This window comes from Pagrus major, chromosome 13, assembly GCF_040436345.1.
Source record: "Pagrus major chromosome 13, Pma_NU_1.0".
Lineage (NCBI taxonomy): Eukaryota > Metazoa > Chordata > Actinopteri > Spariformes > Sparidae > Pagrus > Pagrus major.
In genome coordinates, this window is record NC_133227.1 from 3,120,906 (window position 1) to 3,134,189 (window position 13,284).

At 40.0% G+C, this 13,284-nt stretch overlaps 1 protein-coding gene across 1 annotated transcript in view; it reads right to left on the reverse strand.

Moving 5' to 3' along the window:
* Positions 1-2,532: 2,532 nt before the first annotated feature.
* The window catches only part of LOC141007427 (seizure protein 6 homolog), a 101,021-nt gene continuing 90,269 nt past the window's right edge, over positions 2,533-13,284 (reverse strand). Inside the window, exons 10-16 of the mRNA XM_073479791.1 lie at positions 7,405-7,601; positions 5,729-5,923; positions 3,626-3,817; positions 3,231-3,425; positions 2,992-3,030; positions 2,772-2,883; positions 2,533-2,692 (exon numbers count right to left, since the gene is read on the reverse strand). Of these exons, the coding sequence (XP_073335892.1) occupies positions 2,533-2,692; positions 2,772-2,883; positions 2,992-3,030; positions 3,231-3,425; positions 3,626-3,817; positions 5,729-5,923; positions 7,405-7,601 (1,090 nt within the window). The remainder of the gene's footprint in view (positions 2,693-2,771; positions 2,884-2,991; positions 3,031-3,230; positions 3,426-3,625; positions 3,818-5,728; positions 5,924-7,404; positions 7,602-13,284) is intronic.

Consider the following 13,284-nt stretch of genomic DNA (forward strand, 5'->3'; position numbering starts at 1 on the left):
AGGAAACAAAAAGGTCGGAGGAAAAGATGAGCAGTGCAGAGAGGGTCCCAAAAGGCAAAGCTTGAGCAATTCTTGCTTTAAGGTCTCTAAATGGACACCTCTTAATCTTTTTCATTTGTCCTGTAAAGACCAGACAAATACATATATCAGTTAACAAAGAGTCATAATGATAGAGGTAATAAAATTTATGATGCACAGTCAAATTAACTTTGAAATATTAAAACAAATGATTTATACATGCAACACAAGCTGTGTGAGAAAAATGTATCTACTCTATCATGGTGGCATAATATAATATAATATAATGAAATGAGAAAACAATACTAACAATTTGGTATAAACATGACAAAAACAGAAATAATTACATAATGAGAATAGATTGGATATGTTATTTTAGGGTGGACAACTATTAATTTCCATTACCATTTATTATTAAAAGTGTCGTCTTTATTCATTCTTTATTTAATTCATGAACAAATATAATGATATGAACTGATATACATGAACAAATGAGTACCGCTGGACAAAAACAGTTTTTTCAGTAAGTATTATCTGTAATGACTAGTATTTTGAAATGGGACCTTATTGATCCGGGTTTATCTCATCCATTAATCTGACATTTCATTTTCCAAATCATTCTCTGTTGGCACCTTCAGTTATTTCGTCAATCTTTTCTCAATCTTTTCTTCTCAAAAAGCAAGCAAATAACAAAATACAGAGTTATAAACCTTAAAGTGCTGCTAATAACAAATAAAGTAGTAGTCTAAAGCTTTTTAGACTAAAAACAAAAACATTAGATACTTAATAATGTAGAGAGTTTAATTCATTTTTAAATATGGTTGAGCACATTCAACTGTTTTATCCATAGTTTAAGATGTCAACAAATATGATTTGTTTTTTCACAAGAGGTCACATGTCTCATGTTGTGTTACATATTCTCACCAACCAGTGGCTCTGTACTGGTCTGAAATGTGGTTTAAGACATCAGAAAGAAAAGGATGATCGGGCCATTTGTAGAAAACAGAAAATGTCTACAAAGCATCTATAGACCATATTCATAGGCAGCCATTTTCCTCTGACATTGAAGTCAGGGTGGGAAGCTCAAATGTCGTAAAGATGTGTTCCAGGTTTCGTATAAATGTAGAAAATCTGGCAAAAAGTTATCATTTCACCGCTCACTGATTGATCAGTGACAGAAATGATGATGGATTTGAAAATCTGGAGTGACAGTGGGCAAAATTTCAACATAAAACAACATATTTACATTACATGTTAGCTTCTGTCAGACAACAGCTAACATTAGCATTCAACCACTTCCTAGCTAACATTACTTTTTCATGGTAAAGGTGTAAATTAATTCTAAAATATCAACACACAGCTTTGTCACATATTTAAGCCTGGAAGTGAAATGCATTGGATGTAATCAAACAGGGATGTTAGGTAGGAAGTGTTTGAATGCTAACGTTTATTACTCACTTTTTTATTTTTTCCTGTTGGGTTTTTAAGTAGCTGGGTGTGGCTGTGTATGTGTGTGTGTGTGTGTGCGTGCGTGTGTGTGTGTGTGTGTGTGTGTGTGGGGGGGGGGGGCTGTTGTTTTAATTGTTGCTGCTGCTGTTTTTAATTTCTGTAAAGCACTTTGAGCTACATTACCATGTATGAAAAGCGCTCTACAAATAAAGTTTGATTGATTGATTGATTGATTGATTGATAGATAACATTAGGTCATGGGTTTACAAATATGTTATTTTACCTTTTTAAATATGGCCCGTTAGCAATTGGCAACCAGTGAATCGGTAACAATTTGTCAGATTCCCTATGTTTATATAACTTGCAACCAGCACAACATAATCCCAGCATTTCGGGCTTCCCATCCTGAGCATGACGTCATGGGGAAAATGGCCTACGTGTTAATATGGTCTATTGAACCTCTGCAGTGAAACCACATCAGAATATGTGGCAGGTTGGAAGAGGCAGTCAAAACTATATTGCAGAATGGTCAGGTGACAGTGAGTGAGATGTGCCCTCATCATCGGAAGAGATCTCACCTCATAGTTCTTCAGCAGTACAGCCGAGCTGGACAGACTGACAGGGTTTAATATCTAGAATGAGACTGCCAGTGCTGAAGGAGCAGGGGGAAAAGATAAGAGGATGCTCCAGTCACAATTTAGACCAGTAAATTAAATAATAACAAACAACAGATGACATAGATCCATAATAATTAATACTGTGTTTCAGCATACAACATGATACACTTATATGACACAGGTAAAGAGATGACATACCACAATGTGAATGATGTACCGCAAGTCTAACATATCACTCCAACTCCTCCAGGTGGATAATGTAGTGAAATGACCTCTGACTACACAATGAGGTGAGAAAAGGCGTCCTTTCTTTACATTCTTATGAGCAACATCATCATCTAAGACCATTCTTACTGATGACTGATGCAGTGATGAAAGATGAGGTGGAGGGTGCCCTCTGCTGGTGAACCATGAGATGATGACAGGCTGACAGCCAGATGGGAAGGGATCAAGACAGCACACTGGTGTTCTGTGAATCCACGTCCTGCATGCTCATGACATCTGTACTTACTCCGCTCTCATACACAGGGTTGTCGAAAGCTGACTCTTCCGTCATGTTGTCATACGGTGGCGAGGATGAAGGCATTCTGATGGACTTCCCCTGGAGTCTGAGCAGAGAGCGGGGACATCATGTAACGGCTCATTTGATTCAGAATAAAACGAATAAAGTTTTCAGTTATTACTTACTTTGCAAAGTAGACATAAATCCCGAGGACAACCACCAAGATGATTGCAGTGGGGATAAAAACCGCAAGGGCGATATTGGTTCCCTCCATGCCGTAATCCATATTTTGGATAACTACAAGGGGAAAAAAACACATAAAACAGTTATTGTGTTTGTGAAAATGCACAAAAAAAAAAGAAATGTCAATATATTGATGCTGCAATGTTCCAAAACATGACTCACCGTCCAGCCTGCGCTCATTCACAAATTGGGTTGAGGATGCTACAAAAGCACAGAGCATATATTACACGTTTTATTATACTACAAATACAAAATAAGTACAAAGTCTTCATTCAAAGTCTGCATTCACCAACAGCAAACAAATCAATACCACATAGAAATAAGGTCTAGGTATTTCCAAAGGTTTTGAGAGTTGTAAAAGCTGAAAATTTCTCAGTGTGCAGTGTGTGAGCATGGTTTACCTCTGCAGGCAGGGGGAGTGCTATTCCACTGTGACGGGTGTCCAGGGATACAGTAGATGGTGGCCGCGCCCTGCAGCTCGTAGCCTGAGTGGCAGGAGAAGCTCAGCGTCTCTCCTGCTTGGTAAAAGGCCTTTTCAGAGCTCTGCACGCTGGTTGAGGCAGCACCAGGGTTCCTGCATGGCTCGTACTTTTCAGCTGAGCAGCAGGACACATACATTTTTTATATCCTTTTTATACAGTAGAAAAACTGACACTCTTTATCACGTAGAATGGCAAGATAGACCTTTTATTTTATACTTTATTGAAGTAAGGTTTAGGTGAAAATCAGAATTGACACCTTCAAAATATGCTTTAGTTGTGCGTTTGCGTCCATGATGTGCGTGTTTCTGACTTACGGACACACTTGGGCAGCCTCTCGCTCCACTTGGGTGCGGCTGAATCTCGGTTGTAGCAGGTGAGGAGGCTGTTGCCAGACAGGACGTAGCCCTTATTACAGACGAACTGCACTGTCGTTCCGACAGTGTAGCGGGTGCCCGTGAGCACCTTATGACTGTGCTCCACATTTCCAGGGTCGGGACATGTCATCACTGGTGCGTCACAGAAAGAAATGAGGATGATTATTTGTTATCATTGCCACTGGTGATGGTAGCAGTAGAGTGAGTAAAGCTGCTTTTTAACATAGGAAAATAATTATTTATATTACTCTTGTTATATTACTTTTCCAGATTTAATAACAGATAATGCACAAATAAATCCATTATACTGTAGGTACTTCAAGGACCTGTATTAATGCCAAACAAGATGATTAAAAAGGTCCAGTGTGCAACCAACTGAATACACCTGGCCTCACCCTCCCCATGGGGGCCACTAAAAATGTGACAGGCCCTTTCCAGCGTTGTGCTTGGTTTGTCTGTAGAAACATTGTGGTGCAATATGGCAGACTCCAAAGAAGGGGAGGGAAGACCTGCTCCCTCTGTAGATATAAAAGGTTGCCCATATAACTCCCTAAATCCTACACACTGGACCTTTTTTTTATGTTTTGTCTTTATGTAAAGCACATTGAGTTGCCTTGGTATGAAATGCGCTATATAAATAAAGATGCCTTGCCTTGCCTTGCCTTTAAGCACTATTTACAGTGTGGAAAAGAGTACCGATTTAGATTTGCACGCCTGTAACACTGTTGACAGTTTTATTAAAAAACGATATAAATCGATGCAGAGGAACCTAAGATATAGTCTTTCTTTCTGCAGACATTCTTCTTCCTTGTCTAAACAAGCACTGGTACCACTGGCACTGGTTTATCTATGAAGGTCTGATTGGAAAATTACTGTCATACATCACATCTATGTTGCATTGGAACTCCAGTGACTGGCTGCCTCTTCAAGCTCCTCGAGCCAGAACTGATCTCAGAAAGACTGCTTTTAGTTTTAGTGTAGCGGTCTCATGGAAGCACTTGCAGAAAGAGTTAAAACTAAAAACTCTTCTACCTCATGGACATTCAGGAACGTTCTTAATAACAGTCCATCACCTGCTTGTAACTGTTTCAACTGATTTTGTTTATCTGTATGATTTCATATGACTATTTTAGCTGAACTGGTTTGCTAATTTGCTCATTTGCTCATTGTTGTATGTAACCATGGCGTAATCTAATTGTAAATAAGGGTCGCATACATGACCCACAACACAAGATGACTATCAACAGTTTGGTTTGAGATTAACATGTGTTGTGCTAGTCACAGCTGCTAGGGTGAGGGCTACAGAGCTCCACAGACAGATTCATTTGATTTACAAATGTGTCATATTCAGACTCAAACAATGCTGACTTCAGTGACATCACTTTAGGCAAATGATCTGATTTTGTATGGCTCCCTCTGGAGCCACAAACAGTTTTTATACAACTCTAATGCATTACAAGTGCTCCACAAGACTTGTAAACACACTTTGGTGTTTAAAATACTGTAGGTCCCACTTTAAGTGTGTAAATCATAGTTGCAACCACTGCTACTAGGCGGGGTCATGAGAAAAATGCCAGTTAGTTGCGTTAGGAAGCGTTAAACATTTGTTCTCTTTTTAATTCTGTTGGTACTGCATACATTCTGCTTTCTGTTGGACTGATCAGGCGTTTCATTATTTCCTCTTGGTAAAAATCAGCCTCATGATAATTTGTTACTATGATTACCATCTATTCTATTAAAAAACCTGTGATTGTGGGCTGTGTTTCCCTTCCTCTAGACGATTTTGCTTGGACTTATTTTACGAATACGAGTGAGGGCTGTGATGACGACTAAGCTATTCTAAAAGCTAGCTACCATCAAAGTCTAGAAGTCTGCATAACATGTGCGGATTAGACTAAAGCAGAATGAGTTTTATTACGTAACCTAATCTGCTCACGACGATACCCAAGGCCAAAGGATTCTGGTGAGGTCACTCTGGCTCGCTCTCTCCTGTGTGGATTAAAAGCAATTGTTTGTTTGTTTGTTTTCTGTGCTTCTTCTCACCTTCCTCACATCTCGGCACGTCACCACTCCAAGTGAGATCCCACTGGCACATGAGGATCTCAGAGCCCACCAGCTCGTATCCAGGGTAGCACTGGTAGGTGATGACTGTGCCGTGGATGAGGTCAGGGTGCGACGTGCTCTTCCAGCCGTTGGTGATCTCGGGCAGCTCGGAACAGGTGTCGTTCCTCGGCACCTCTGTTGCCGTCGGAGCAGTCGGTGGTGCAGAGGAGAGGAGTGACAGAACGGGAAATGGAAAATTTAGAATTACAGATATCCTACCTATTCATATCAACACAATGAGGAAAGACAATGGTACTGGGATGCAGAAATATTTTAACAATGCTACATTCACTTGAGTAATGAGCAGTAAATTTCCATTCTTTATAAGGGATCAAGACCATATGATGAGGTTCCTCGAGAAAAATCCCAGCATTTTTATGCAACAACCCTCTCTGCAGGGAATGAAAACAACTGCGAGGCTGTCTGTTCTGTGTGCACTAAACAGCAGCAGTTTGGGAGAAGAATGTAAATAGAGCCTTGTGATGTTTGCTGGGAGGAACACAGCATGTGGTTTGGCACCAGTCAATCTGCACTTCCCTAACTGCACCATACATGGCCAAGAACACAAAGCATGGGGCCAAACCAGCTGATGTTTAAGTGCACCCTATTATTGTGTTTCTGTGTTTGTTGTTATCAAATCCTGTGCACCTGGGATCAGCCCCAAGACAGACAGAGGCACAGCAAGAGAAAGAGAAATAAATAGACTCTTTTTTTCTAATTGGGAACCTGCTGGGCTCTAGGTAAGAGTAACATTGTGTACTCTTCTTGTCAGGCAATGGGCATTTTACAAAACCCAGCATAGAGGAAGAGAAGGTTTGGATTGTGGTTAACCAGATTAAAGGTTATACTGATATCATTTTTATGTAGACAAATATTTTTTTAATAATAATAACACATCTACAGAGATTGTAAAAGGTATCTCTTTACTTAAAAACATTATTATGATTGTGCTAAGCTACCTAGCTAGAGTTACTGTGTAACTATATGGTGACCTGGTGCACTTTCAAGAAGAATTTTTCCCATAGGCTTACATTGTAAAAGAAGCGGCTGTAAAATGGTAGATACATTTTTTTGAGCGCCACAACCCCCGCAAAATGATCCGGAATCAGAATTTGATCCGTTAAAATTTGGAAAGTCTACAAGAGGCGCAAGATTACATAATTTTATCTCTATTCAAGTTAGCCGGCTCGGTTGGCAGAAAGTCTCTACTGTGCACCCTCTATGGGCCCCACAATTGGGAAGATCCGGGTAATTTTATAGCCGGAAATTTGAGCTTTTTTGGCTTCATGCACCACTGAGCAGCTTTCATAGGAATGAATAGGGCTCTGCCTACAAAGCTGTATTCAGGTTTTAATGTAACATCCTTGGTTAATGATGTTAAGCTTGCACTCACAACATTAACATTTGCAATGTCGACATTTGTGAGCAAGCGATAGCAATGTTAATGTTAGCTAGCTTTAGCAATGTTAATATTAGCTAGCTAGCATTAGCAAAGTTAGGTGGTGCAGCAAACTGGCAACCACTTGAGGGGGCAGATGATTCAAACAACAGCGGTGTTGAGACGTGAATGCAATGGTATAAATCCCCATTTAATCAAAGCTTAACAAAAGTCTTACCAAAGAAGTGGACCACAAAGCCGTTGTTGTAGCCATAGATGTTGGTGGCAGGATCAGACTGAAACTGAATAGTGACATCGGCCATGGAGGTATAGAGCTTGAAGTGTGGCCGTGTGCCGCTGTATTGGCCCAGGATGTTCGCTGTCAGGTCGTCGCCATCATAGAAGGTCAGCAGGTCATTCTTGCCAACATGGAGGCTAGAACACACATACAAAAATGGTTACACTTCTTCTTCATGGTACGAATGAAGGGTTTCCTGTCTGAAGTTATGTGCTATGTTTGTTTGTGTATTGTGCTCAGGGCTCCAACAGTTAAGTGACTGGCATCTTCCTTGGCTGATGAAAGCAGAAGCTGATGACATAAAGCGATGTCAGCAGTACTTGGGAAATATTAATTCTGTTTATATTGGATAGATCTGATGTGAAGTAAACACTAAATAATTCATGATGTATGCCTCTTGGCCCCCCCACATTGCTCTCATGAATATGTACCGAAGTGTATATTTGCAAATATATAGGCATAACATAATATTATCCTTTATGTCACTACATCTACGCAAAAAAGGCTGCTATACATGGCAACCAGGATTATAGAAAATAATTAAGACTGAAGTCAGTTGAGTAAGTAAATAAATATCCAATAACTGATGTGAAAATCTAAATGTTACCCTGAACTGTTCATACACAATTGAATACGAGGCAGCCGAGGCGCTGTTTTACAGAATCTCTGCTGTCATTGACTTACTTAAGAATGCATTAACCTTTTCCATTTGGAGATTCATATGTCCTTGCCCCCTTTATGGAGCATCAGTAAAGCTTGACATTTATTCACACACAGGGGATGGAGGAAAGAAATGAAAAGAAAAGCCACAGAAGTTGTAGTTCCCTGCTGATATAATAAGCAGGGAAAATAGCTGCAGTATGATTATTTTATGTTAATATTTACAACGTCCGCTGAACAGAACTTGACAGTGCTATTCTTCATGCATGTCATAGGTAGAAGCAATGATTTCATACCAGTGACACATCTGTCCCTATCATTAGCTCTCCACTCCCGTTAAAGTGCATGATCAAGAAATCAATCAAGTGCACAAACAATTTTCAGAAAACCAGTGCTTTCCAAAACTTCTCTCAGCTTTTCTTGATACCCTTTGCACAGTTAACATTAATGCAAACTGCATGTTGCAGTGCCTGAAAATCAAGCAGCCCAGCTCCTCTCTCAGCTGTAGTTGTGATCACACCTTGTTCAAATCATCTGTCACTGTCATACCACCTGTGTTTATCCCCCCTTGTCATTGATTTACTCTGACTCTGCAAAAATATCAACGCTGTCATGTCATCTTGTATTGAGCGGTGGTCCACTTGAAGACAAATGTTTGCATGTGCTAGTACTTGCAGATGGCTGCATGATTAGCTGAGGTCAAATTTAATATAGTCAAAAATATATAACAAATAGAACAAATGTGGTGTCTGAGTGGTGTGAGACCGTTTGCTATAGAGCTGCACACTCGCAATGCTGATGCAATCTTTGTATTTCTATTATGTGAATCTAAATCTTTGTGCATGCTCCCTCGTTTGGGAATTTTTTAAACAGTCACACAGAACCTTTCAAATTAGATTCAAGTAAGCGAGGTCACAGGGCTGTCGACATGCATATAGAAACAGACTACATCAAGAGCTCAAACTATGTTAAACTGGCAATAGACAACATTTTTGCTTTAACCTAAAAACTGATTGCACTGTACAATGGCTGTAGAGGCATATTCCCTATATGCCTTGCTTTGTGAGAAAAGGCATTGTTTTCCCCGGTCACTATCCCCAGGTAACGGTAGAATAACTGTGGAAACTTTACATTGCAAAAGAAAAAGAAACCCGCCAATGGAGGAGACAACAAAGGTGAAAAGGGAGAGTGATAGAGGTAAAACAAGAGTGATAAGCAAGTTACTCAGCAAGTAATAAAACCTGCCCGTATATTAATACAACCAGGTGTTTAACTGCTTTTTCATAGCACTGAGATCTGGCTTTCTAGTTCAATATGGGATTTCGATTGGAAGCATCCATGTTGCTAACGCTGTCTTTGCGACAGGTGCCAACAGTAATACCACAGGGAAATGCTAGGGAGAGGGAGAGTTGAAAAGCTGTCTATTTCTGCTTGAAGAAAGTCTCCAAATATCCGGATGTCCTCATTTTAGGGACTGACAAACTCAAAATAGAAAATCATCATGTAGAAAAACATGCTTTCATTTTAAATCAAGCAATACATTTGCGGAAGAACACAAAAATACATCCCAGTAGCACTCAACTGCAACATTTAAAATTTAAGAAAGAAAGAGCTACAAGTTGTTCTAAATCTCCTTGTGTAAGAAATATAAATATTCAGTTCAAAGCAAAAAGAATACATACATATAACACTTGTAACATATGTTTCTTTATATATATATACGTATATACATATATATTTATAACATATGTGTTTTTACCCTGTATTACCCTGTGTTTTCTTGCTGTGAATTGAATAGTTAATGTTAATGAGAATTCTTCTTCTACAACAAAATAAAATGATGCATCCACATAAATCTCACATGCAAATTATTTTAAAGATAAGCTGAAAAAACACAGCAATGTTTGTTACTATAGTGGCACGTGGGTGTGAACCCACGAGGAAACAAATGTCTAATTCTACCTCCTCTACATTTTTATTGTGTGATTTTTATTCGCAGATGTATCTATTTTGTGTTTGCCGGTTCCTAAGATTTGGACAGATGGATGTTGGTGGGCTTTCGTGCCTCATGACTGACCTCTCCAAGAACTCTATTTCTGCGGTCATGATTCACGACTCACTGATTTGAATCACCTGTCCACACACTGTATATACAATTGAGATGTTGCTTTTTTCCTTTTTATTTCCAGAAGACACTTTTTGTTGATGCACTGATGCACAGTTTTGGTAATGCTCACATCGTAGTTGTGATTGAGGCTCTTTTCTCCCTCTTCTTCTGGGATTCTCAGGTTGAACATCAGAGCCTGTAAGTCTATAGACCACTGAACACGAGGTTTAACTCTGCACAAAGACTTTGTAGCTTCGCTGGAACGAACACAGCAGTACAAGTCTCTGAAGGGGCCGTGAGTCTGTGATTGACGGAGTTTTATGGTGATAGAAGGAAGCAAATGACCCGAGTCTGTTTACCTCTCCTCACTCTCTTATTCACAACCTCCCCCACAGAAATTCACTTCGGAGTAGAAACATGCTGCAGTTACAATCAATGAAAAACACCCATTTCGGCTTTATTCATCCAGACTCAGTACAAATCCTACCTGTTCATGTCGACTATTAGCATGAACCAATAATTTACATAATTAGACACACAACATGCATATTCATGGACCACTAGTTGATGCCGCTGAGGGTACAATTTTAAGACAAAAACATGAGTGGATTTCACTGTTTGCTTGTGCAGTGTGCTGGTGCTGAAATTTGGACAAAAAAATTATAAATTGCAGCTTCCCCTGATGGGCACAAATAATAGATGCCAGCTGCATGAATGGGAGTGAAATGAGGTGCTGTGTGGCACCGGGCTCCCTCTGGTTAGTTGGACAGCTATAGGGACAATTTACACCTCCATGTTCTCTAACAATCAGCTGCTGTGCATCGAAGTGACAGGAATGACAATGCCTGTTTCAAAATTGCCATAAGAACACTTCATGCACATACGGAGAATGCCTCTTAAAATGACATTTGTTGAGTGCAAAAAAAAATAAGTGACAGATGCATGATTTGTTATATATTTTAGTAACATCTTATTTAATTTATTCTCATGGATAATATACACCCTGCTCAGACTTAGTGACACACGATTGGGATTTTTAATAGCAGTAGGCGTTTGTAGTGTCACAACAGTTGTCACAATAACACGGGGGTGTCCGTCAGTCTAGTCCACAGAGGAGCGCAGCAGCCGGTGGTGTTTGCATCTTTTTCTATCTCCACATCTCACACTTGACTTCACTTCTATTCGAGCTCCATCCTCCACTTGCTGCTCATGTCAACAAGGCGATGCACCTTATCACTGCACTGTATTTCGCCTTATCTCCTCCCAAAGGTCTCCCTGCATTCAGACTACCCCAGACGGAGGGATGGGGGTACTGTCAGTTGGCAATCTTAATGTGTGATTACCCCCAGTCACTCCGTTTCATCGGACTCAACACAGATATACAGAACCTGCTGCTACCTTTGCTATATACTGTACAGGTGTAGCCATTTCTTACTTTGACTTCTTTTTACTGTAATGCATTCTACAATTGTGTGATCACTGTGACACCCGTATTGCTTGTCTGACTAATCTGGTGGAGCTCAGAAGCTGCAGATCTTCATCCTTTCCTGATAACCAAATATCACAACCATGTGTTTGCACTTGGCTGGTGAAATCTGCTTTGTCTTTCAGAAGTTCAAGCAGCTCAAGATTGAGCCGGTGCTTCTGCTTCTCATCTTCATCACGCAGAGATCATTAGCAGAGCTAAATTATGTCTACCAACTCTCTGCTGAGGACTTGTCCTTGGGCTCCTTTGTCTTTAATACAAAATATTTTGGCTGTGCCATCCCACAAACCTCTGGGACATCGACACTTAATTCTGCTTTTTCTTTCTGATTTGCTGAGAAACATAATGACCTTAAAGTGGAAACAGACAACCTCACTCCACCACCCTAGCATTTCCAAGTGGTATTATTTTTGGCGCCACCGTCGCAAAGACAACAATAATGCTATCTGTTTTTTTTCTTACAGCGGCAACTACCCACAACACAGGACAAAATGTGAGTTTATTTATTCATTTAGTCTATAATGAAGACTTGAAAGCAGATAGAAATGATGCCAGGCTGCCAGTCTGGCTGCATTGCCAGTCAGGGAGATTTTATGCCCTGTAGCAAACAAAATAACATAATAAAGCAAGGTTTATAAGGAACCAATCTAAATGTCAATGGTGTGATTAACATTTACTTCATATAGTGAAGAAAAAAAAACGTTCTGTCTATTTCCAGTTTAAAATCAACGTTACAAGAGTGAACTTCTGTACAAAATTGTACATCTGTAGTGGTTAATTAACAACTAAAAACACTCACTTTGGTCTGATGTCAGACAAAATGCAAGGCAGACATCACAGCTGTATCTGAAAATGTCAAATTTATAGTCAACAGCTTTAGCAAATCGCACGCTTTCACACTTGACATACCCTAACCTTTCCTCCTGCCTGGGCTGCCTAAACAGTCGCCCCTGTCAGTCTTACTCAGCAAGAATGTTGCTGTCAACCTTGATTTTGACTTTCTTTCACTGACCTCATCCACTCCACACTCAGCTTTAAGTTTTTTTGAAATCCCAGCGACAACAGAGAAGAATGCCAAACGCACAGTGCCTCGCGTCCAGACTTACACAGTACTCACTGCAGGACACCAAGCTGCCTTCTCTGTAGTAACCTGGCAGTCGCTTCACCCAAATGTCATCCCACCTGGCTCCTTTAATGGTTTCCTGGCCAGACAGGAAAGCAGCGCCTTTGTTGCAACTGATAAACTAATCCTCTATAAGACATATGTCCATTCTGTCTTCTGTGAGTTTCTTACTTCATCTTTCCTTTCTATTTTGGAGTAACATTAATGTTTATCAGACTAGTGTCAGTGTTTGACTGTTTTATTCGCTGCAATATATTTTTGTACTTACTTGTTTCATTCTAGAAGACATGGAAATTGAAAAACATGGTGTAAGAGTGTGAAATTTGCTGACAATAGACTCTTAAATTTAACGGCTAAACTACTTTGAGTCTGGTCCTGGCCTGTGATTGGACAGAGCCCGGATGACTAACTAAGACTAACGTGGGCGTCAAACTACTAACAGCC